At 45.0% G+C, this 23,799-nt stretch overlaps 3 protein-coding genes across 3 annotated transcripts; 2 read left to right on the forward strand and 1 right to left on the reverse strand.

The window, feature by feature from the left end:
* The first annotated feature begins 189 nt into the window (after positions 1-189).
* Positions 190-6,959, forward strand: LOC119648975 (B9 domain-containing protein 2). The gene is made up of 4 exons (XM_038050897.1): positions 190-518; positions 582-771; positions 6,508-6,669; positions 6,730-6,959. Exons 1-4 carry the CDS (start codon positions 431-433, stop codon positions 6,821-6,823), a joined length of 534 nt encoding a protein of 177 aa, XP_037906825.1. The 5' UTR covers positions 190-430; the 3' UTR covers positions 6,824-6,959.
* On the forward strand, positions 6,834-13,449 carry LOC119648619 (tectonic). The gene is made up of 2 exons (XM_038050388.1): positions 6,834-7,551; positions 12,215-13,449. Exons 1-2 carry the CDS (start codon positions 6,834-6,836, stop codon positions 13,447-13,449), a joined length of 1,953 nt encoding a protein of 650 aa, XP_037906316.1.
* On the reverse strand, positions 13,253-21,821 carry LOC119648974 (trimethyllysine dioxygenase, mitochondrial). The gene is made up of 4 exons (XM_038050896.1): positions 21,009-21,821; positions 14,506-14,742; positions 14,171-14,435; positions 13,253-14,117 (listed from the first exon to the last, which is right to left on the reverse strand). Exons 1-4 carry the CDS (start codon positions 21,766-21,768, stop codon positions 13,487-13,489), a joined length of 1,893 nt encoding a protein of 630 aa, XP_037906824.1. The 5' UTR covers positions 21,769-21,821; the 3' UTR covers positions 13,253-13,486.
* Between the last annotated feature and the right edge of the window lie 1,978 nt (positions 21,822-23,799).

Raw genomic sequence — 23,799 nt, forward strand, 5'->3', positions numbered from 1 at the left:
TTTGAGATACGCATAAGATGAAGGCTCGACAATTGCAAAATATTGATATATGAGAGACGTTTCCATAGAAACAGTTATGCCCCCATTGCTGACAACCCTTTAGAGACGAAAAAATGGCGAAGAACCTCTAAATTTAGCATCCACAATCTAAAATTCATAGATTTTGCGAATTATATTCAAAAGAAATTAGGAAGGTTCCACGCGAATTCGTTCAGCTGAAAATTCCTTTAAATCTCCTATTCACCTCCTTCCTCCTATCCACAACGCATATCCTAGCACTTTCACCGATTGTTGCCACGGAAACCACTTCCGCAAACAAAAGTTCAACCAAACATTAGAAACCTTCAGTTTTTCGCAACATCAACCTGGTCCGGCGAGAAATGGTTAAACCGAGCCAGAAAAATAGTTTCAACTACTGAATTTGTATTTAATGGCCGAACTGCACATTATTGGACAAATCGTGAAAGCAATTGAGTTCGAGGAGCCTAAACTCTTCTGCAAGTGGAGCATTCAGATTGGTAAAAAAAGGACATTGTTGTTAAGATTTTGTCAGGCTCATCTTCTGTTTTGTGGTTTTCTAGGTTCCTCTTGGAAGGTTGTTGAGGGTGAATCAGAAGGTCAGACTGTTACGGCTTTGGATAGATTGGAAGAATCTTCTACTTTTGCACATCCAATCGATGTTCATCTTGGAACGAGAGGAGTTCAAGGTTGGCCAAAGATTCATGTTGAAATTTTTGCGGTGAATGCCGTGAATAATTCGTGGCCTGTTGGGTGAGTGATAAAAATATCTACTCCAATTGTAGACTAGCTTAGTCCAGCCCTCGGTGAGTACAAGTCTATTTTTACTGGTAAATTGTTTCGTGTCTTTTGCACCAGTAAGAAGATAAGGAATATCGTCGAGGGAAGAGGAAAGGGTCCGAAGTTAAAACAGAAAGTTTAACAAATTTGATTTGTTGTTCGTGGAATTTTGATGGTGGCCCGCATAGTTTCTGCCCTGGTTCGAACTTTCCATTTCTAGCTCTCTTGCCTCTGAATATTTGTCTCAAGAAGACTAAACACAGGAGATTCATCTTCCAGTGGATTGTTCGAAATTGTATGGAGGGAAAAAATCATTGCGCATCTTGGTGTGTTATTAGTGCCATGTATGTGATGCAGTGCATTGGTGTGCGGCCACCTGGTTGCGAGCATGTAGCATTGCGCAGCTGTGAAATAAGACGAGGGGAATAATGCAAATAGGAAGAGTGCAATAATCAGTGATCACTAGTCAGAGACAGAGCATTGAGGTTTTTGGATGGTCATCTTCAGGGCGAATCTGGTTGCTTCCTTTTCAAAATTTAAAACCATTTGGCTAAGGTCCATTATTCTCTGATAGGCAAATAGATGTCATCAACGTGGTCGAAATGTTCAGCCTCCACTTTCTCTCGTCAAGGCAGCATGAACTAGGTCACCAATAACGTGGAAAAAAGTAGCAGTGACAATCCTGGCAGATTCCGCTTTTGAGTTCAAATTTCGCGGAGATTTTACTACGAAGTAGCACGTGGCATTTTGCGCTGATAGTTATTAATTCCTCCGGAATCCGCTTACTTAGTCGACCAAAAGCAAATGCGTGGTGAAAGACAGGAAAGAGCACATCGAACGGATCTGCTTGAATTCGAAAGATATAAGAAACGACGAAATGTTATTATCATGTAAGAGGTCTGTTCAATAGCATCCCTATAAAGAGGCACTAGGCTACCCGGAAGAAAAACTCCTTAAGAAAGAAGGTTCGCCAGACTGGAAGAAAGAGGTTCGTCAATATATAACATATATATGTTTTGTTTTCGATGCCGACGTCGAGCTGGCTTTGGGCTTGTTTTAGGTTGCCTCCGGGCTGTCTTTTGCACTGGTTTCGATCTGGTTTTGATCTTGTTTCGGGCTGGCTTTTGGACTAGCTTCGGGCTGGCTTTGGGTTTTCTTCGTGATGACTTTCGGAATGGTTTTGGACTGGCTTTGGGTTTGCTTTAAGTTGGAAAATTTTCGGGTTGGCTTTGAACTTACTTTAGGTAGACTTCGGGCCGGCTTAGAGCTGACTTCGGGCTGGTTTTTGCACTAGTTTCAGGCTGGCTTTGGGCTAAAAAATGATTTCGGGATCCCTTGGTTTTGGGGTGGTAATTGGAGGGAGCCAACAACACCAGTAACTGCTTCCCCTCAAATTGTTCTGTACGGGGAAATTGTCTGTTTCCTGCCAAATAAATCGTCGGCTGTGAGGAGAGGATCATTCCAGGATCCACAAAGAACATGGGCTTCTCCAGATGTGACGACGTTCCACCAGATCAATCCTCATATAGAAACGACCGGCGATACGTTCATATTGCAGAGCACATTGCAACAGCGACCACTATCTCGTCAGCGCCAGATATCCATACCAGATAGTAGGCTCACCCCAGTTATTATGTTTGATATTGGAAATCTCCAGAACGAAGAAGTCGAAGTGTTAGAAGACAAATTCTGGAGACAATAAACCCTCAGGATGCCGACAGCATTGATAGGAAATGGAGTTGACCAAAAGACCCAATTAAAACTATTGGAGAGAAAACCACCAAACATGACCCACGGCGTACAAGGAATGAATAATTTGGTGAAAAGTGCCAGCAGGCAATCAATGAGAAAAAAGCTGCTAGAGTTACACACGAGAGCCAAATGAGACAAATACGTAAAATTAAGATGTATCGCGGACTGCAAGATAGACTGCTGCCAAATAGAGCCTATCTCTTTCTGATGTTGATACGTCGCTCTCCAGGAGCCAAGCCTCCCATTTACCAAAACAGTTAGTGGGCGGTGGCAGTCATATCCTGTACGCTACCGCTCTAGGCCCATATAGTACACAAACTGATCCCATCAAGCGGAAACACATCTCCGCAAAAATGAGATCCAGGTGACTAGACCAACGAAGAGAGAAGTTGGGAAATCAAGCAGCCAAGCCAAGATTACCATTGGCCTGCTGCGAAAGCCGTAACCAACAAAGGTCCCCGGTCAAAAAGCAGGAACGCACAAGGATGCTTTTGAGGTCACCACATCAGACATCAGGAAGAAACAGACTCAATGGCGCAGGTGCACTATCTATGGTATCTGCACTATCTGAAGGAAGGCCTGAAATCAGAGCACATAATCAAGAAGGCTCAGGACAGACCTAAGCTTTCAGCATCAGAGTCGAGAACACGGGTAGCAACGAAAATCAGCTCATAAGAGGAAAATGCTCCCAAGAAACATAAACTCGGGCCCAGGAGAGCGGGAAATCTCGGACTAGTCACGGGTAAAGACAAAAGCCAGAAGACCTGCCGTTAGCTATACTAATGCGTTAAAAAGCATTCGACTGGCCATACTGCTGAAAGTATTTCCGAAGCAAATACTCATTCGTGAAGAGCAGAAAATAATTGAGGACCCCATCGTCATAAAGATGTGTAAGGGATGGAATAAAAAGCTCGTGTTCACCGGCATACACTTTCGACGCAGGACACGGCGGACTGGTTTAGGACTATAATCCCTAAACTGCAAAGACAGGAGGCAACGGAACTGTCGGCATGAAATGGGGGTGATATACCAGGGGCACATATGGTAATGGTCTACCTTCATAAAGCGCAGCGATCATAACTCAAAACATAGATCTACACAAACGGTTACTGAGGGTTTTCAGAAGATCGGGGCAGACGACCGATCCCCGGAGGCAATTAAACGTACAGATTTGGTAGCATATCTGTGCATGTGCATAGGGGGAAACCAAGTTGGGTGGAAAGCCTACCGAGGTGCCCGAGGGAATCGTGAAGACCTCGAGCAGAGTTTGCCAACCTTCCTTGTGTTGAGGTTCCCCGGACTATAAAAAATATTTCCATGCTTCCCATCGGTGCAAAGTTCAATGAGTTTATTCCTATTCAAATCAATTTTTTTAACAAAATATGATATTCAATTAAATATATCTTCAGATGTAGTACCTGCTGTCAAAGATTGGGAGTCAAAATCTCTTCTTCAATGTCATCCCCGCCAATATAATGAACATAAACTATTAACTATGCACAACTAAAAATGCCGATGGATTCATCGAAATTAATGGCGAAATATGCAAATTTGGTTTAATAGAAATGTTGAGCAGAGAGGGTGGCGGCTTTTATGTTGTGATATGTCGAAACTTGCATAAACTGCAATAGATGACGTCAGGTTTTGAAACGGTGGTCGGCAGATGATCATCAATTTTACATTATTTATTATTTTTCTATCTAAAATGCCACCGCTATCGTTGACATCTTCCTATGCCCCCCAGTTTGGAAACCCCCGTCATAGAGGCTGAAAGGTCCGGTCCGAGCAAGGAAGTGGACCTGTTGCCAGGGTGGAAGAGTAAGCTGCAAAAATCTGCAAACCTTTCACCGTTGTTGTTATAGTCACCAAGACTATGTTTCTCTATCACATGTCCTAGCAAAGTGTTGTTAGAGCCCGCTTTCGTATTCAGATCATTCATCATCATATTCACAATGTCACGTTTAGAAAGCCTCTTCTGAATAACTCCTGGAAAGCATCTTTATCTACATCCCCTACACAATTGTAATGCTTCTTCCTTAACCTGGTTGAAAATCTCGCAGTCAGGATCTTATCAGAAACGCATTCGTGTCTACCCTCCCTAGATTTCCCAGATTACAAAAGCACAGTGCTGCAAAAGTAGGAGTAGCACCCTCCAGATGTCACCATCCCACTTATATCACCGGAGCTCTCGCTCAAGTTGGAAAAAGCAAGCGTATTAGCTATAATGTAAAATGCCAAAAGGTCATGAAACAACTGAATACGGACAGAATTCTTTCGGATCCTCGAAGAGCAAGAGTGAATCCATGCCCAATGAGGCGAATAATAAGCACTGAAGGCGTTTGTAAAGGGATACACGGTATTATTCACCCTAGCTCTTCTAAATGATCGGCAATTTGTTTTGTGGCTCAATATAAATTTTCCTTTGTGTTAATGAAAAATGTATTGAAGGTAACTGCAGCACCATTGATATTAGCGAAGTGATAGTTTCCCCAAAAAAATCGTTCGACATTTCTTCTTCAAAATCCTCAACTGTTATATGTGCTTGAAGGATTTTATATGGCAACACTATATTCTCTCTTAGGAAGATCTAAATTCCTCACGCCCTTTGAAAAGTAGCTGTCCGGATAGCTGAATGGTTAGAGCACAAGACTGTCGTACGTAAGGTCGCGGTTCAAATCGCTGGCGGCAGTGGGATTTGTATCGTGATTTGACGTCGGATAACAGTCGACTCAGCTGTGAATGAGTACCTGAGTCAAATTAGGGTAATAATCTCGGGCGAGCGCAATGCTGACCATATTGCCTCCTCTTATTCAGGAATCCTTGCAATCCCAGGCCAGGTAAAATTTCAGAAAAATGTAAGGTCCAAAGTCTTGTCTGGAGGATGCGGACAACCTCAATGAACAATTATGTCCTTCCTTAAAAATCTCGATTATGCCGATGACATCTGTTTGCTCTCACCGGGTCAAGGACTTTGGAGAAAAGGCTCTGGATTTGGAAAGAGAGGCAAGTACGATCGGAGCGGAGATAAACACAAACAAAACCAAGGTACTCACTCTGACGAGTCATCACACTCTCCCTATCTGCATTAATGGGCAGACCATCGAAGGCATCGATCAATTTGTATATTTAGAAAGGATGGTTTCTACCGTCACTGACACCGAACTGGATGTCACTCCACTTATTACCAGCACTAGATTCGTTTTCGCCGCGTTGTCTTAAATTTGGAAATGCAATTATCTCAGCACCAAAATTAAGTTGAGATTGTTCTGTGCTACTTTTTTCTCTATTGCTGTATGGATCCTTTTACGAGGTTCTGCTTTTGAAAAAGTTTGAGGCAGGTTTTTATGTCGGGACCGTTTATGTTGCACATTTTTATAAATGATTCACTCCCATCACCAGTTATTGTCCTTTTCAAAAAATGATTGTTTTCTTGACGTTTCAGTATGAAGAATGAACTCCTTTGAGTTTAATCTAATCAAGATTCTTTAGATGCAATACTTTTTTAATTAAATTTCATATTTCTTCAATGTCTCACGCCGTTTACCGCAGGTTTGACTTGATCATTGACACGATTCTTTCATTATTAATCGCACTGGATCATCCTGACAGAGCATCTTTAATATCAAAATCCCCAACACGGTGTTTCTTAAACCAGCTGTGGCATTGACGTTTTTTTGGAGCATTGCCACCATAAACTTCACACAATTTTTAACTGGTGATCCTTTTGCGAAAATGAAAGATTAAAATATGGCGAAATGCACAGCTTGATCTCCAATTTGGTCTCCTCTCGGCTCCAACCATCAGAGACTGGCTTATAGCCAAAAATCGTTTTTGTCACCCCATTGTAACGTCAGATACCTATCAATCCAATATAACAGTCGCTGCACTGCCGACTTCCTCCACAACTATCTCATTTACCACCTGAATCATCACCGAATATACTTCTTTTATTTTCAGTTTCGGATTCATCCATATCCCAACACAGCCTGGATATCACCTACTTGAAATAAACACCTGGAAAATAGCGCCTTACACATTTCTTGATAAATTGCGTGAACGTTTCTGGTCAGGCGGATATACATTATCACGTAGTGACCTTATTTATTCTGGAACTGAACGGTAAACAGTCGTATCGTAGCGTACAACTTTAAGGGAATTATATTCACTTTTATTTTGAAGCTATAAAATCCTAACCAAATCGTCTGGAAAAGTACTAGTTGAGGTGATGCTCCTTTATCGTAACTTCGCAAAGTTTGGAGTTGAATTTAAATAATTGAGCGACAATGAAGGCATCTGTAAGAATTTTAGTGCTAGTGCATATGCTAGTTTTTCTACATAGAGGAAGTAGCCTAGCACCGTCGTCTAGGCCATTTAAAATCGAAAAATCAAAACCTTCAAATGAAAATAATTCTTCCACTACGACATCACCAAGCTCTTCACAAACTTCTACATCGACGACTACATCAACAACAACGGCAATAAACACCACTGTCCCTACTACCTCAACATCTTCAACATCAACGGCTGCACCATCGTCATCTTCAACACCAAAACCTACCATCCCCCCGAAGAACGCAACAAATTCTACCTCGCATCCGCCCCAATCAACCCTTAACCCTCAACAAACGACTTTGTCAATTTATTTTTGCGAATGTGACTTGAAAATAAATTTCTGTGATGTCAACTGTTGTTGTGATGCTGATTGCACCGACAGCATGATGCAGGCGTTCACTTGTGATCGCCAGAAAATGTTGCGTGGTATCAAATATCGGCAAGGATTACCCTCGTGCAAGATGAATGATGGATGGCTTTGCATATTCAAAGACAACTCTCGCATGAAAGTCACTGAAGGCTACAATCCAAATGTGGTTAGCACCAATCTGCCCAAATGGCCCCATTATTTTCACGAGGAAGAGGAGCATGAGAAGGATCGAGAATATTACAGAGTGGGAGACGCTGTCATTATCTATAACGAGCAAATGGAGGAAACCAAAACGCTAGGTAAGCTTTTCAGAGGAAAATGTTCAATGGATTGATGGCTTCGTCAAGTAATATCGGCAAAATATCAGGGTTTGTGGATGTTATAGCCTCCAAGCGCTCAGAAAGTAGTGCCCCATTATATTCGGCAACCCCTCTTTAACAAAATATTCTAATTGAATTTCAAGCTTTCCAAGGATGTGTGGACCACCATATGGTGACTGCCTCTGAACAACTTCATACTCTTTTGATCCAGTTCTAACACCAAGCTGGAACTCCTGGCATTCATGAACTTTACTCTCCTCCGTAGGATAATGAATTGTCCCTCCGACATTTTGCCATCCTGGGAAGAAACACCCACGGATGCGGTCAGAACTAAGACTGCAGTTTACACCTTCGTGTTCGCATTCCTATTGGAGGGACCAACTTCGATCATAATCCCCGGTTCATGCGGAGCACAGCAAAGCGTTGCCCAAAACAGTTGCGTTATTCTTACGCATCTTGCGTCCATTACCGCTGGCTTGAGAGCCTGCTGCGTTCAGTATGGGTTCCACCGGGTTTTCCAATTTTTCCCACCTTCTGGCAAAAATTTCTTGGGTGCGATTTCTCTGGACATTATCGTACTTCCATGTTCTCATTCCTAAGAAGTTGCATCTTCTTCCGGAGTACCTTCTTCCAGCGGCGACTGGAAGCCTTCCCAGGTTCACAGTGTCCAGGCCGCTTTCCTCCACTTTCACAAATCAACATTAGCCCAATAGTGTCCACGTCTCCAGCTTCCCTTCCTTCCTTCCTTCCAGGAGGTAAGGACGAAGAAGATGGTTCTAGCAGGCAGGATTTAGATTGTAGTTCCTTCTCCTTGGTAGCTGAAGTTTCCTTCTGAAGAGCATTCCTCTTCCGCTAACGGTTCGATTCAAGCAGTAGCACCACGGATAGGCCAGCTGCAGTCGGATTTCCAGTTTACTCCCAAAATGAGAGCAGCCGTACTTTCCTTTCTGGCTGGCTGTGAGGTAGGTCTCAATGCGATAAACTTCCAGTATCGCCAGCACTTTCACTTGAAATACACTGGCAAATCCTGAGGGACCATACGACTCGGCTACGTTGTGTATATCCGAGAAACTCATAAACCGACTACACAGACTATTTTCCATTCCATTGATTAAGAATACTGTGTCATAGCTTTGTAACACGTAGTCTGTCTGCACTCTGCCCTTGTTGGAAAGTTCACAGCAAAGTTCCTCACAAAGTTCGGCTTACGTGTGGCGTACTCTTTAGGGAATTCCAAAAGTTCCCGCGGTATTTCACGTAGGATGTTAATACAGGGCTTTGCTGTCCAACATCCGGGTTCATGTAACTTGGTAGCACTACACGCAACAGCGTATTTAATGTGGACGTCTAGGAGGAGGAAGCATAATCCGAGCGGAACTGCAGGGTCCCGATATTACCTATGCACGTGGTCCTTTGAGTCCTATTAAGCTCCGTTCTATTGTATTCTTTACTCAGGACCACCACGCAATAGAACTGTACGTTAGGATAGGACGAACCGCGGCTGTATACATCCAGAGAACCATCCTTGCCCAACGACCTCATTTCCTTGGAAAGGTCTTCTTGCTGGCGTTGAAGACTATACAGGCTTTCTTAGCCTTCAGGTCTATGTTCAGTTTCTACTTTAATTCAAGATACTGGATTACCCCCAGATACGGTACATTGTAGGAAAGAACCATTCTTTCTTCATTTAGCCGCGGGAGGTTGAATTCGGGTATCTTTGACTTGGCTATGGTTTCTGTGGATTTGCCTTTGAGGTAGTCGGGCTGAGACTTGGGCAAGGGCGTTCTCTCCATAATCATCCATAACATAATCGTTCTTAAGTGGATGCTCACAACGTGCTCTAGCGTCTTCGACACTAAAGAGGTGAGGTTGATTGGTCGCGGACTCTAGGCCGCGCTTGATAGTCTGATACGACTGGGGCGCATACCCTCCAAGCAAAACTGACTCACGATCCTCCTCGCGCAGCTCTAGGGTTTCACCAGTAGTTTCCCGTCTTCTGCTGGTACTTTCGATGTTGTGACAATAGTTCAACAAGAACCGCTTCTTGGCAGTATTGATGGTCGACCTGTACTTCTTCAGGTGGTCCCTGTATGCTTGCCAATCTCCACCAATACAGAGAAGACCTGCCACGTCTCGACGCCCTCGTGAACTCAGGTTCTTAACTGAATTTACAACAGGGTCTGCTGCAGCGCCACCACCCCCAGAAATACCTTCCAGCACGGCCCCACGTAATCCAAGAGTTTCAACAAATCTCCCGGTGTTCACTCTGGGGACGTTCCACATACAGAAAGAGCACTATGCTGGTGCACACCGAGAGGTTGTGTTAACCACTTAGAAGGCGATCTATTGATGGTCGCTTGTCGAGAACTTTACCAAAATTCATCACTAGTCTTCGGCCCCAGCGATACCAGTGATTCGCGGAGGTTACGTCAAGAATGCTTCCCTCGCAGGATGCGCGCCTGAACTTTTGGATGGATCCGGTGTTTAAAACTACGAGTCCTGTTCTTGCTGCCCTTTCGAGAATTCGTTTGACTCTGCAGTTTGGGTGGGTCTGCCCCATTCAAGGGCCCTGCCATTGAGGTCACCCCCGACCAGATCTGCCTCTCTGTGCCCAAGATAGCATCCTCCAGAGCACCAAGCCTACGTTGAAAGTCTAGTATCGTCTCAGCCTTGAGCCCTGAGTTGGGTGGCGCTTGTACCCCAGATGGCAGCGATACTTGATATGTCAGAGCGCCATGAAACTAGGTCCTTGTTTCGCTACTGTTAACTGATGGACACTATATCAGAACTGCGCTAGCAACTTGTGATGCGTTGCACTCCGGTGCATATTAATTTGTAGGATGTGGTTCATGTTAACTGCGTCAAATAGTCCTTTCCAGTTCTGTTCTGAAGATTGGATAAGGCCAGGCCCCCGCGGAGTTCGCATTTGCATTCCTGACTCCGAACCGCACTTTATAATCCGCATTTTGCAGTGCCTCCAGACACTTTCCATTTATGCGGAGTAAAAAAAGGTTGGCTGTTCACTTGGGGTTCCTCCTTGAGCAACCAGATACGAACGGCCCTCTACTATATATCTCATCATATGAAATTACCTTAAATCTTACGCTCTTCAAGGCGTCGCTGATCTTAGCAACGCACGAACCGAGAAAGTCCTTTGAGAATTGGTTCTCGCATGCTATGATATGGAACCCACGGACCACTTGAGAGGAATCAAAGCAAGGGATGAATACCCCATGCTACCTTTTGTAATATAAAGGATGCTAGATTGCTTGACGATGGTCCACAACTCCGGCGTTAGTTTGCGCTAACGGAATTACCATTCGTAATTGACTCTTGGCCACATCGCTGAAGGCTTTCGCAGTTTGTGCTTCTTCGACCGGCTCTCACTGCCCACCTGTTCGCAAAGATTGCTTGGCATCCGAGGCCTTGTACATTTGATTTTGAAGTCGATTGAGTTTGAAGGCGGTGGACTTCTCCTTCTGCTAGTGCAGGCGTTTGTTGTTATATTCTTCGACAATTGCCTGGTATTTAGCCAGGACCTTCTCATCCCGCTCGTTGATAGTACGGCCACCTTATTCTTAGCAATCTTGCTCAGAATATGGTATTGGTTTTGGTATTAGCTCTTGAGAACTCCAATGGAACTTCTTTACTGGTCTCCGGTGGCCGACAATCTTGTCAGGCCTTACTTTTGAGGGGATCTCTAAGGACAACGGTTTCATGTTACAAGTACTATGACTGGTACTCACTATACACAGGTCGACGACAGCGATTTTCAGACTGAAAACCACTAGTCCATCTGCCGTGGTGCTCCCGGTGCTCCCTGTTTTTGGTTTCAGTACAACGATGCTACGGCTGGCACCGACTATACTGCCCTTGACGAAGGCAGTAGTATCTGGCTGCAGCCAGCAGCTCGCCCGTCCTTTTTATTGTTTTATTTTTTTTTTTTTTTTAAGTTTTTTTAAGAGAAAAATTGGCTAGCCCAGGGTAAGGGTAAGATTCTTGCTGGAAAATCAGACAAGCTTTCCGTTGACCACGCACCTCCCGGCGTATACTGTTTCAACTTGGCATGTGGTTCTGTTAGCCCCTTTTCCAGGGCAGGGAGGATGAGCCCGGGTCGGTTGCTTTGATTCATTCCCCGACTTGCTTTTAATACACGACCAACAGGCAAACAAATACGGGTCAGTTTGATGAACCTATTTCCCGGGCCCTACACACTCTTGACCAACCCGAGGCCTCCTATTATGATTGCTCATAATTCCGAGTGGATTCAAAGTCCGTGGCTTTTTAGCGCTTAGAGAGTTGAAGTCCTTAAATTTCATTTTTAGGCCCTCCCCCACCACGACAAGGTGGTATCCTAGGGGAGGTCATCAGGCTTACTGTAATTTATAATAGACTTCGCTAATGGCCATGATGCGTTGCCAGTGAATGACGAAGGAAAGCCCGTGAGCCCCCTTCTAACGCTTGCATTCTGCGGTCTGCAGTAAAATAGACCTAGTAAGAGCTTATGACCTTTGTTACCAGACGAAGCTTTCAGTCGTTTAAGTAAAAAAAATCATTGTAACATGGAAAGAAATCGATCGGTGAAAATAAAGTGCATTTTATTTGCTAAATAATAAATTTAATCTTTTTCTTTTGTCCACAGACCTTCCATATTCCCTGCTCGACACATACTGCCACGTCGCGGAGCCGGTCCGCCACTTGAAAGACTTTACTCAAAACTGCATAATGACGCTAGATGATTCTCAAAATTTCTTCACGACCTTCATACAAGGCCTCTTTACCCACAAATTGTTGCGCAACCGGAGAGGATTCATCAACGATAAGCCTCCGACTGAGAAGTCACAGTTCATTGACATTGGCGTCAACATCTGCACAACAAATGAAAACACAAAAAATTGCCAAAAAATACAAAACGACACTGCAATTCCCAACGAGGGCTGCTGGAAGCTGGACATATACATTCATCATAATTTTACAAATCTCACCGCCATTGACGTGTTTCTCACATGCTCCAGTGAAAATGACTTTGATGAGCAAGATATCGTGAGTTTCAATGTGAAATTCCTCCAAAAGAACGAGACTTTATCGACTGCAACCAGAGTCAGCGGAAAATTTGGTTATAAAGTTGGTTTGCCGATCATCACCGGGAAATATGTCCCAGTCGTGGAGTCAGCCGAAGACAACGGAAAGGTGTTTATAATCAACTATTTTCATAACAACGCAACTATTCGCGAAGCGTTCAAAAGTATCTCCCTCCCGAAATCAGTTTCGGGTGCTTGCACGAATCGTTCCAGCGATGCTGTAAATTTCCATGAAAACTCGTTGACCCAATGTTCGATAGCGATCAGCAATAGCAGCGGCTTGACCGCTGATACCAACTACACAAATGTCTGTGATGCTCTACAGAGAACCGTGTTCCATTATCTTATCAACGACGAGAATTTTGCCGGAAAATTTGAATTGCACGTATCGGAGCTAGGTTGGCCTTTGAATGTTTCGTCCAACTGGATTCAGATTGAGGCTAAAAACTTCGAGAACAGGCAAGTGATGGGTTCTTATAACGCCGATACGAACTCCTTCCGATGTCAGAACATGTTGCTGAGTGTACGTTACGAGTTCACAACGGCTCGGGTCACTCTGAACGGTGTGCAGCATCAGAATGTTGTCAAGAAGGTCGCGGCTGAGTTTGGGAACCGCGTTGACTTGCACTTCAAGTTAGAGGAGGATCTAACGCTTCCAGTTTACATGTACGTGATGTTCCACGACGCCACTTCAAGCGATTCACCGCGACAATGTCCTTTTCCCATTCAACTAAACATTTTTCTAGTCACTTTTGTAGTTGCATTTTATTCAAAATATAGCATGTATAATGCCTAGAATTACTTTTTGCACGATTTTCTAAATTCCAGCTACGTCAGCTAATCAGTCCCATTACACGCGCTACGTTCAGGAACTCACATCGCGCCACATAGCACCCAGTAATCTGCCGCTTGCCTGTATACCTTTCCCGCCCGTGAAGGACCCGCCAATTGTCGAATATCATAACAGTCCCCGGGTTCAACTTGAATCGCCACTGATTTACCTCTTGATTAACTTCTTCCGCTAAACTCCGGAAGTCTCTGTAGAAATTCTGCATTTCCGATTGCGGAATTGTATTGAAAACAGCTCGATCGTAGACGTTATACCGAATCTGCTCTGGGCGACGAGTGATTGGATCCAATCGGATGATGGGAGCCGTATACTTGTAATGTGTCCCGCTTTCTATGTACTCGGCTGGCACGTTGATAGTCGACAGTCGGTTGTAGGCTTTTGGGTCTTTTAATTCGAAATCATGAAGGATTTTAAAGCCATCGACAAGGAATGTTTCACCACCGGATCCAGAGTGCTTTATGCAATGGAGCACTTGCAAGCCAGCTGCATCGTTCCAGTATGTGTTGTCCGTGTGAGATCCGAGATAATCCTTGGTGTAAGCGGTATCGCTGTGATCCTTTTCGTCGGAGAATGTCCACATATCGCCGAAGAATGTTTTTTGAATGGGGAAGAGCCTGGAAGCGAAACATTTGAATATCCTATTAAAGCGGGGTTCAAGCCGTCTTACCGTTTTATCGCTGCTTCTGTCATGTTTGTATTCGGTGGCACTTTTTCTATAAACGCAAATCCAAATTCCACCAAGCTCTTCACCACCGATTTCGCAACCTGGTCATCTGTTAAGAACGTATTAAAATTCACCCGGCTATAGTCCAACTGATGAACGCTGTCCTGATCCCAAAAAACTGATTGACAAAGACTTGTACTCGAAGCATTGTCCAATTGTGCCTTGTACAGGAAATCAAAGTCATAATGCGACTCATGTCCATCAGACCCTGAGAACAAACACACACAATTCAAATCAACACCTTAAATCCCAAATTATTGCACCCCCTTCAAACTTACATTTAATTCCAAGCTTTTCGTCCTGAACTTCCGTCTCCAAGGGCTTCACGTCCAGAGGGATGTCAAGAATATTGAACTTTCGCTGGTGCGTTTCCGAATTATAACACTCCGAGCAGCGACAATGGTCACGCAACCAAATATTGTCTAATTGCAATTTTCCCTTGTAGCCAGGGTGGTTGATCTCCAGCAGATCTACAGACATTTCGAACTCTTTTTCGCTTGCCGGAATCTGCAGTACTAATTTGAAAATATACTAGAAAGTGCTATAAATATGTGCGAGTGCTTCATTTGAAATGATGACGAGCCGTAAATGATAAGCTCGAGAGTGTTATTGATTGCTAATTACAATAGGTTATCAGTCGGACTAATGCTAGTCGTATTTCGGAGGCTCGATTGTGTGGACGAGTCTTATCTCTTAAATACTTTCACATTTCAATACATTATAGTGAAATTAAGTGTCTTCTGTTCATTCCTACTTGAGGTATATGTTACACGCACAATCTCTTTCTGTGTTAATTTCATGAACAGGACTTTGTACCAGAAATAGTGGCGCCAATTCTAATTATTCCGATATTTGTACTTTCTAGCATTTTTGTGATTATTTTGAAATCTCAGGGTCACATGCCTGAAGCCATCGTCCAGGAAAAGGGAAATATTCCTCGAGTCAGCACTACCAAAAAAGTAAATTTGTGTTAGAACCAACTTGTGACCATAATTAAGAATGTCAGCAACGCATCTGCGATAGGTGAAAAAATAGTTCGACTGGTCGTAGCCCGACACAAATAATCGCCACGTCCGATTGCTGCATGTAGATAGGTCAAAGGGAAGGATAACAAGAAGAGGCAGACCAAAGTACCCAGATGAGAGAGAGGCGAAGAGAGGTGTCAACAAAGGCTTGAGGCTTTCGAGTAACAATGGTGGCCAGTACCAGAAGGCCGTTCATATTCTCAGCCAGATTGATAAGAATAAGGAGGCATCCGTTTTGTCGAAAATCCGCATGGATAAGGACAAGCCCCAGGATTCCCATGGACGACTTGGTTGTAATTAAGGAGGATAAACCTTAGACAAACAGCCAACCTTATCTACTCCGTATAAATGAAGAGTGCCTGGAGGAAAAGGTCGACTATAAAGCGCGGTTCGGAGTCAGGAATGCAAAGGTACAAGTGTTTCGCTCTGCAAAACCGGCCGACGACCTAGATCAAATCGACGCCGCCAACGAGCTGTTGCAGGAGATGACGATCGTCGGTCCGACGGGGGCTGACGAACCCCCCAGATCATGCTGAGGGTATCACAGATAAATCTGCAGCACACGAAGTGTGTCTCGGCTAATCTGCTTGTCTTCCTCTTAGAGGAACACATCGACATCGCACTAATACAGGAACCCTGGGTCGGAGGCGACCAAACCACCAAAGCAAATATTTTAATTTATTCCACAGCACAGGAGACGCTGATCAGGACAGACCTAGAGCATGTATTCTCGCGAAAAGAGTCTGCACGCTTTTCTGTGTCCGGACCTGAGTGCCAGCGTCGTGTTAAGCTAGAGCAGGCGGGGGCAGAGAACGTGTATATTTTCTCGGCTTACATGGGTCATGACCGATCAGTTCCGCCAGAAGAACTACAACATCAGACGAATACCATAGCAACAAAGAAAGCCAACCTGTTGATAGGCTGCGTCGACAATGCAAGGCATACGTTTGGGGCAGCTCGGAAATCAACGATAGAAGTGAGTCATTCTTTGATTTTATTATTACCTCAAACCTATCGGTGTGTAACACGGGCAGTACACCAACCTTCCATTTCCCCTGCTCGGAGAACTATGACGGATAATGGGATGGTTAAGGTGGAGGACTGGAGAGCGTCTGACCAGAGATCTTTCTCTGATCACAGTTGGATACTTTTCATTTTAGATCTCGCCACAGAGGTCTCCAAACCCTTCAAAGAACTCAGGCGGATCGACTGGAGAAAGTTTGGTCAAGTAATTAAGAACAAATTCTCTGGTGCGCAAAATTGGTAAAATTGGCACGACAGACGAACTGGAGTCAAAGGTTGGGGCTCTGGAAAAGGTATTCGATACCGCCTTTAAAATCTCGTGCTCTACTAAATACAACAAAAGACACTGCCACCGTGGTGGAATGAAGATCTTTCCACCATCAGAAAGCTCAGAAGTACAAGTCGGCTATCAGGAGCGCCAAGAGGCGGTTTTGGTTGGACTATTGTCAGTACATCGAAAGCACCAGTGAATGCGCGAGGCTCAGTAAGATTCTGTCCAAGGACCATAAGAGCCCGCTCTTTCTTAAAAAGTCGGACGGAATATTCTAGTGAAATCTTGAAGCTACTGATTTCCCGCCAACGTTTGCAGCCACCCCAGCTGTGCGAGACTATCAAATCGGTAATTACCGAGGGTAAGATCGGCTGGGCTATAAAACAGCTTCTCCGCATATAAATCTCCAGGAGCAGATGGCATAATGCCAGTCGTGCTACAGAAACAACAGGAAAGGGTTGTACCCTGGCTTGTTGAGATTTACCGGAGCTGCATCTCCACAGTCCTGGAGACGCACACGGGTGGTTTTCATATCGAAAGCGGCCAGGCGCGGTCATGAGTCCGCGAAGGACTTTCGATCAATCAGCCTGACCTCTTTCGTGCTGAAGACCATAGAGCGCGTCCTGGACATTCACTTAAGGACGATTATAGAGAGAACGCCCCCAATCCCAGCATGCCTATCTCAAAGGAAAATCCACAGAAACCGCCCTCCACGAGGTAATTAGCACGGTTAAGCGGTCGCTGCAATACAAGCAGTATACCAACGCCATCAAGGAAACCTTGATTAGTATTGGATTGGAGGGGTATCTCACGCATTGGAATATATCCATGCTAAGTACCAGGATAATCCAGTCGGACCTGGGAGGCAACCTCTTGGCCAGAGCTGTTAACAGAGGCACGTCCCAGGGTGGCACCATTTCTCCGGTGCTCTGGTTGATAGTAATGGAGGAAATTTAACGAACATTGGACAGCAGCGAGGTGAAGGTGGTGGCTTATGCCGACGACTTGGTGATATTAGTATCAGGGATGTTTCCGTCCATTATGAACGACATCATGGAAGGAGCGTTGCGAAAGGTATGCCTGTGGGCTCCAAGATGCGGACTCAGCATAAACCCAACCAAAACGGAACTGATGCTATTCACGACCAAGCCAAGTATACCTGAATTCCATCTACCACGGCTGAATGAACAAAGATTGGTTCTTTCCTCTAATGTAAAGTATCTGGGTGTAATCCTGGATCCTAAGCTAAATTGGAGGTTGAACATAGAACTGAGGGTTAAGAAGGCCTGTATAGCCTTCTATGCCTGTAAAGGAACCTTTGCAAAGAAATGGGGTCTCCGGCCGAGGATGGTTCTCTGGATGTACACCGCTGTAGTGCGTCCGATCCTAACGTACGGCTTTATTGTATGGTGGCAGGCTTTGAACAAAAAATACAATCGGATGAAGCTAATAGGATTCAAAGAACTGCGTGTGCAGGTGCTACTGGGGCTCTGCAGTCCTGCCCGGCAGATGATCTCAATGTACTCCTGTATCTCCTCCCCGTAGACCCCCACATTAAATACGTTGCAGCGTGCAGTGCCGTCAGACTACGTGAGTCCGGATGCTCGGCAGCGAAGTCATACGGCCACAGCAACGTCCCAGATGAAGTACCTCAGGAAATCTGGGCCTTCCCCACGGACTATGCCACACACAAGCTGAACTTCACAAGAAACTTTGCTGTGGACTTTCCAACCAGGGCAAAGTGGAAGACCGGCGAAGTGTTACAAGATTATGACTCAGTATTCATCACCGACGGATCAAAGATGGCATGTGGAGTCGGTGCGGGGTTTTTCAAGTACACACAGTGTATCCGAGTCGTATGGTCTCCCAGGTTTCGCCAGTGTATTCCAGGCGGAAATACTGGCGATATTGGAAGTCTGTCGATGTCTGAAACGAGATTCGAGCCCGGAACGTAGTCATTCTGACCGATAGCCAAGCGACCATCAAGGCCTTGTACTCAGCGACGACATCTTCTAGGCTGGTGGGGCAGTACAGAGACGCGCTGAACTGTCTGGGCGTCACCCTCCTCTGGGTTCCCGGGCATAGGGATATAGAGGGGAATGAGCGTGCTGACGGATTGGCCAGGCGAGGGTCTGCTCTTGGTAGCCCTTCGGTGAATACAGTCGGTGTTTCGCTGGCGACTGTCGCGGGCCGAGTCTACTCCAACTACCTAGCCGCCGCGAAGCTTAGATGGCGAAGGCTTACGAGCTGTGTCAACTCAAGGAGAATTTGTCCCGCTTATAACATAGCCCGATCACGAAAGCTCCTGTGCCAGACGCGTGCAAATGCATTCAAGATTACGGCGGTCTGCACGGGGCAGTGGCCCATAGGGGAGATGCCGCTAGGCTCGGCATACCCTACAATTCGCATTGCCGAAGCTGCGGAGAAGGAATAGAAACTTTCACTTTTTCCTACAGTTGAGGTCCTGAAAATTTTGCCTTTTCTAACTTTTTTTAAGCTCGAAACGCCAACAGTCACCTTTTCTAAGTTAGCGGTCACGGTTGGTGCTTAGCATTCGGGGGGACTAGATTATGGTCTAAATCCGCCTTATGAAAAGGGCGACCTGGCAGTAGGTCGTCAGGACCCTTGACCCACCTGCCGGGAGTTCTGACGAGGGTTACTGAAAAGGCACAACCACGTCGTCTAACAATTTATGACGCCTGGAGCCAGCGCCACATTTTTGCCGTATCCCCAATCAACTAATATCACAAGCTTTAAAACTCGCGGCAGCAACTTCCTCGTCGATCCACACTTACCATATAACTACAGGTAAGTACTTATGAGTCTGAGGTTTCCACAAACGTCTCCTCGGCCCTTCATAATCGCAGATATTGCACTCCTAACTTAATCGTAGACTTCCTGTGACACTATGAATGGTGGATCTGCACAACAGAACCCTCATCGACACCACAACATTCCTTAGATCATCAGAAAGAATTTCAAGTTGCACGTCCAAAAATCATCCCATCATTTTTAAAAGCTCCTCTGAGTCTGAACAATGAGAGCACCTCGAGTCCATTTTTCAACGTCTCCTTGAACCCGGCCCGCAGGTCAGACTCATCGTCTGTCAGCTTGGCCCTGAAGGTATCCAACCGGATCCAGTCAAAGTGAAAATGAAGCAAAAATCTGAGAAGGATTTTGGCCATTTTAAATTTCTACCGCTGTTCTTTGTCTAAAGCCGCCCACCACCAATGGATCCTTACCGCTTACTTGTTCGGGCCGAACACCAAAGACTCACGCCGGATTGCATGGTCCTCGGAGACCTTCCAGGCGTTTGAGGTGAAACAAAAAGAGTTGGTGAAAGCTACACTTCTGGTATCCCTTTAGCAAGATGTACCTCTAGCCGTGGTTGTCGATACTGCTGACATTGCCTTAGGTGCTGCCCTTCACCAAAATGTGAACCAAATCAGGCAGTCGTTGAGCTTCCTTGCCAAGCAGGTAAACCCCACTGAACGGAGCTACAGCACGTATTGTTGTGAGATATTTGATGGGTACTTTGTAATTAAATACCTCCGGAAGGTCGCGGTTCAAATCTCGCAGGTGGCAGTGGGATTTGTATCGTGATTTGACGCCGGATAACAGTCGACTTAGCTGTGGATGAACACCTGAGTCAAATCAGGATAATAATCTCGGACGAGCGCAATGCTGACCACACTGCCTCCTACAGTGTTACTGCAGTGAACCGTTACTATCTTGAATGAAGTGCCCTAGCACACTTCAAGCCCTCGATCCAATATGGATTGTTGCGCCAAGGATTATTATTATTATGCTTTGTTAGGAAGGAGGTAGGCGTGGTCACTCGGTCTACCAAGCGCTTCGACACAGTCCCTCTTGATTTAATTCGCCCTTTGCGAGACTGACTCGCTCGGTTGCCGATATTGCCACACAATCATCGATAGATAGAGTAGATTCCACGAGTTTGTGTGTCCAACCAGAGAATGCAATTCGAGTAGTCCCTTTTTTCGGAATTAGGCAAGCTTCTCGGCTTCAAATACCACCGGACAACCGCAGCCCCATGAGATGCTCGAAAAGTTGCTCAGGACGCCGCAAACCACTATAATGGCTCAGGACGAGCCTTCTTGGCCGCCAGTCCTTCCACTCATCCTACTCAAACTCTCGACAGCCAACTGCGAAGAATTTGCTACATGCCCCGCGGAGCTGGTATACGGAGAGAATCTGAGAATGCCCAATGACCCTGTGCTTCATATTAAGTCGAGCCTTAACACCCCCGGGTTGTTGAGTCTGCTCGAGGACGCAATACGGAAGTTAAAGCCACCGCCACCCTCATACCGCGCGAAAAACGTGGCCGATATGCTCGGGGATCTCGACTCCTTTCCCAAAACCAATCGCTACACCACAAGCTCATCAAAATAATGAAACAAGCGCAAAAATTACACGAGAGCGCCTGGAGAATGCTTTGTACCTGCTTCATCCTGAATGTCGGAGTTTGGATCATCGTTGGTCACTATAATGTCTGCACTAGGACTTCTCTTCGCTTCCTCCTGTTGGTACACAATCACGCTTTCCTCGGCATCGTCCTGTTCGTCCACCCTTTCTCCATCTTTTTTCTCCTGCTCCTCCGTTTCCTTTTCGTGTTCGTGATAGTCCTCCAAAGATAGTCTACAATACTCCATCGTGGGATGATCGGCCAACTGTTTTTCGTCCATAATTATGAACTTCTCAACGTCGTCCGGTAGCTCCTCAGGGTCGCAAGTCTCTACCACCTCAACGGTCGCGTCCAACCTGCTGCCCGCATTATTCTTCCGATACTTTACAGGATGCACTTCCAAATTATCTTCCTCCACCAATTGGGAATGTCGTCGTTCATCCGCCGGCTGGACTGTGCAGGAGACCTGAACAGGGTTCCCCACGCGAGTGTCCAGTATTTCATCCATTCGGTCGAGCGCCTTTAAATTCAGACAGGGAACGGCTGTTTTGTTCAGGTGGCGCGACAAAGCATTTTTGTAATCAATCCTGCGGAAGTGGCGGGAGCAGATGAAGTAGGACGAATGCAGCTTGGCGTAGGACACATCGTAAAGGTGAGGCAGGTCAACAGCCTTCAGCCACTCCTGCATTCGGTCTTCTTCCCGCGGGAATTTATGCACCAGGTTAAATCGCTCGCCAGCGCAAGGTGGCATCACACAGAAGCGGGTTTTTTTCTCCTTCTCATCGGACGACATCATTTTATGCGGGGTTAGGGCAGGACCATTACAGAAATTCAAATTAACAACAGTTGACACAACAAAACAACCCTCGCACTGACAGACGACTTGACATTCCACATTGCGCAGTAGGAAGACCTAAAGGGATGTGGATCTGTTTGCATGTCGCGAATGCCTCTGTGGTGGATAAAAGCGAAGCGGATAATTCAGTATTTCAAATTCAATTCCAAAAATTTCGGTAAAAAATATTGACTTGAGGTTTTAACATAAAACATACGAAATTGATAAACAAACAAAGAGTTATCCAGAAAGAGCTGTTGTTGAAGTTGAACTGGGACTAAAAATTATTTCTATAAAAATATTCAATCTAAACAGTTAAAATATTCCAGTCTTTACTTTCAAAGATATTTTCTGATTTATTCATTTTGCTTAGTTTCCAAAAAAGAGATACTTTTTGAACTAAAAGGCAACACGCGGAATTCTATTTTTGATAATAAAAATTTGTGGAACAAAATAGTGTTGAATGAATAGTTGAAAGCTTCGTAAAATAGTGAAATCACGAAATGATATATATAGTTTCCCTTCAACTCTTGGTGGGATGTAGTGTGTTAACCACACCTACTCGCGCTACGCGGCAATCTGAATTGCCCTTCAGCGCCCCGCACAACTTCCGCTTCGGGACCCTCTTCTAGTCAGAGTGAAATTATGCGGTGTTTCCAACGATTAATTAATTGAAGTAATAAAAAATTGTTGTTTCTTTTTCGTTGGTGTGGGTATTTATTCTTGCAAATACCGATATTTCGGGAACCACTTGTTCCCTTCATCAGTGCAAGAATAAATACCCACACCAACGAAAAAGAAACAACAAGTTTTTATTAATTCCTCTTCTAGTGTTCTGCGCCAAATGCCCTTGTGATGATCCAATCGTTGGCCATTTTGGGAGAGTGAACTCCACTGCATGGCGTAGTCAGCAATGCAATTCTCGTCCCTCCTTAATATGTAACCTATCCACTGCCACTTCTGATCACATCGCCCACGGATGACAAGCCTGTGCCCCGACCAAGTTCCTTGTTTGAAATAGTGTCAGGCCAGCGAACTGTTACGTATGCAACAACAGTGGCCCCACGTTGGACGCCAACTCTGTTATAATGACAGTACTGTGTTTCATCACCTTGGCACCAACATGGTCACCAAAGCTGTCAACCAACCAAATTCCTCTAACAGCTTTGCCAGTCGTGAACACCGATGTGGAATCGTACAGCACGCGCTGGAGCTAACCTGAATGCTAACAGTTCGGTGAGATGATTCTTGGTTCTTAAATATTACCTCCCTGTCATGACATAGAGATTTTATCACGCGTCTGCACTCAATAGTCAAATCAAACTAAACTCACCCGGGGTAAACTATTCCAATAGAGATGTGAAGTCTTGCGGTGATACTACCGAAAATTTCAATTCTAAAGCAGCTAAACTGCAAAACGGCCTAATAAGGGAGGGGACAAAATCACAAAAAAAATTAACGCGGGCGGGATGAACGAAGAGTTCTAGTCTCTCAAGCATTTCCTGAACAAGATTTCCTGGTGCTACAATAATACTCACGATCTCCGTTAAATACCTTATTTCATCCATGATTCTAGGACAATGAAAAAAGACGTGCTGCGGGTACTCCGGAATATCATTGCAGTTGGGAGGGTTAAGTGGACTGTCCAGTTTAATCCTGTGTATGTTCATGTGGTATCCTCCACGCCCCACAATAAACTGAGAAAGATTATGCTTTCTTTGGGCCAGATTTGGATGCCATGAATCAGTTTGATGTCACATGACGCTTTTCTAACGGTTCCTATCGGTGTTGGTACCTACTTAATAATTCCCCCCTTTCGAGGTTCTCCACGTGCCGACTGGAAGAACTGGACCAATCATAGATCTAAAAAGGCAAGCAAAGTAATAGAGAAGTTTATCCGGACACATCATAGGTCCTAACATTTAGCAGTACCTACTTGCAGTTTAGGGCCTATGGTATGTGGGGATAAGTTTCCCCAATATATTCGTAAGT

This window comes from Hermetia illucens, chromosome 2, assembly GCF_905115235.1.
Source record: "Hermetia illucens chromosome 2, iHerIll2.2.curated.20191125, whole genome shotgun sequence".
NCBI lineage: Eukaryota > Metazoa > Arthropoda > Insecta > Diptera > Stratiomyidae > Hermetia > Hermetia illucens.

Bases quoted from the DNA above. Each gene is read 5' to 3' on its own strand.
- LOC119648974 (XM_038050896.1), bottom strand. From the start codon at position 21,768: ATGATGTCGTCCGATGAGAAGGAGAAAAAAACCCGCTTCTGTGTGATG. The intron at 14,436-14,505 runs GTAAGTTTGAAG...GTTTGTTCTCAG, and splicing joins CGAAAAGCTTGGAATTAAAT to GGTCTGATGGACATGAGTCG. The intron at 14,118-14,170 runs GTAAGACGGCTT...TTTCGCTTCCAG, and splicing joins ACAGAAGCAGCGATAAAACG to GCTCTTCCCCATTCAAAAAA.
- LOC119648619 (XM_038050388.1), top strand. From the start codon at position 6,834: ATGAAGGCATCTGTAAGAATTTTAGTGCTAGTGCATATGCTAGTTTTT. The intron at 7,552-12,214 runs GTAAGCTTTTCA...TTTTGTCCACAG, and splicing joins GGAGGAAACCAAAACGCTAG to ACCTTCCATATTCCCTGCTC.
- LOC119648975 (XM_038050897.1), top strand. From the start codon at position 431: ATGGCCGAACTGCACATTATTGGACAAATCGTGAAAGCAATTGAGTTC. The intron at 772-6,507 runs GTGAGTGATAAA...TTTTATTTTCAG, and splicing joins AATAATTCGTGGCCTGTTGG to TTTCGGATTCATCCATATCC. The intron at 6,670-6,729 runs GTAAACAGTCGT...TTTATTTTGAAG, and splicing joins ATTTATTCTGGAACTGAACG to CTATAAAATCCTAACCAAAT.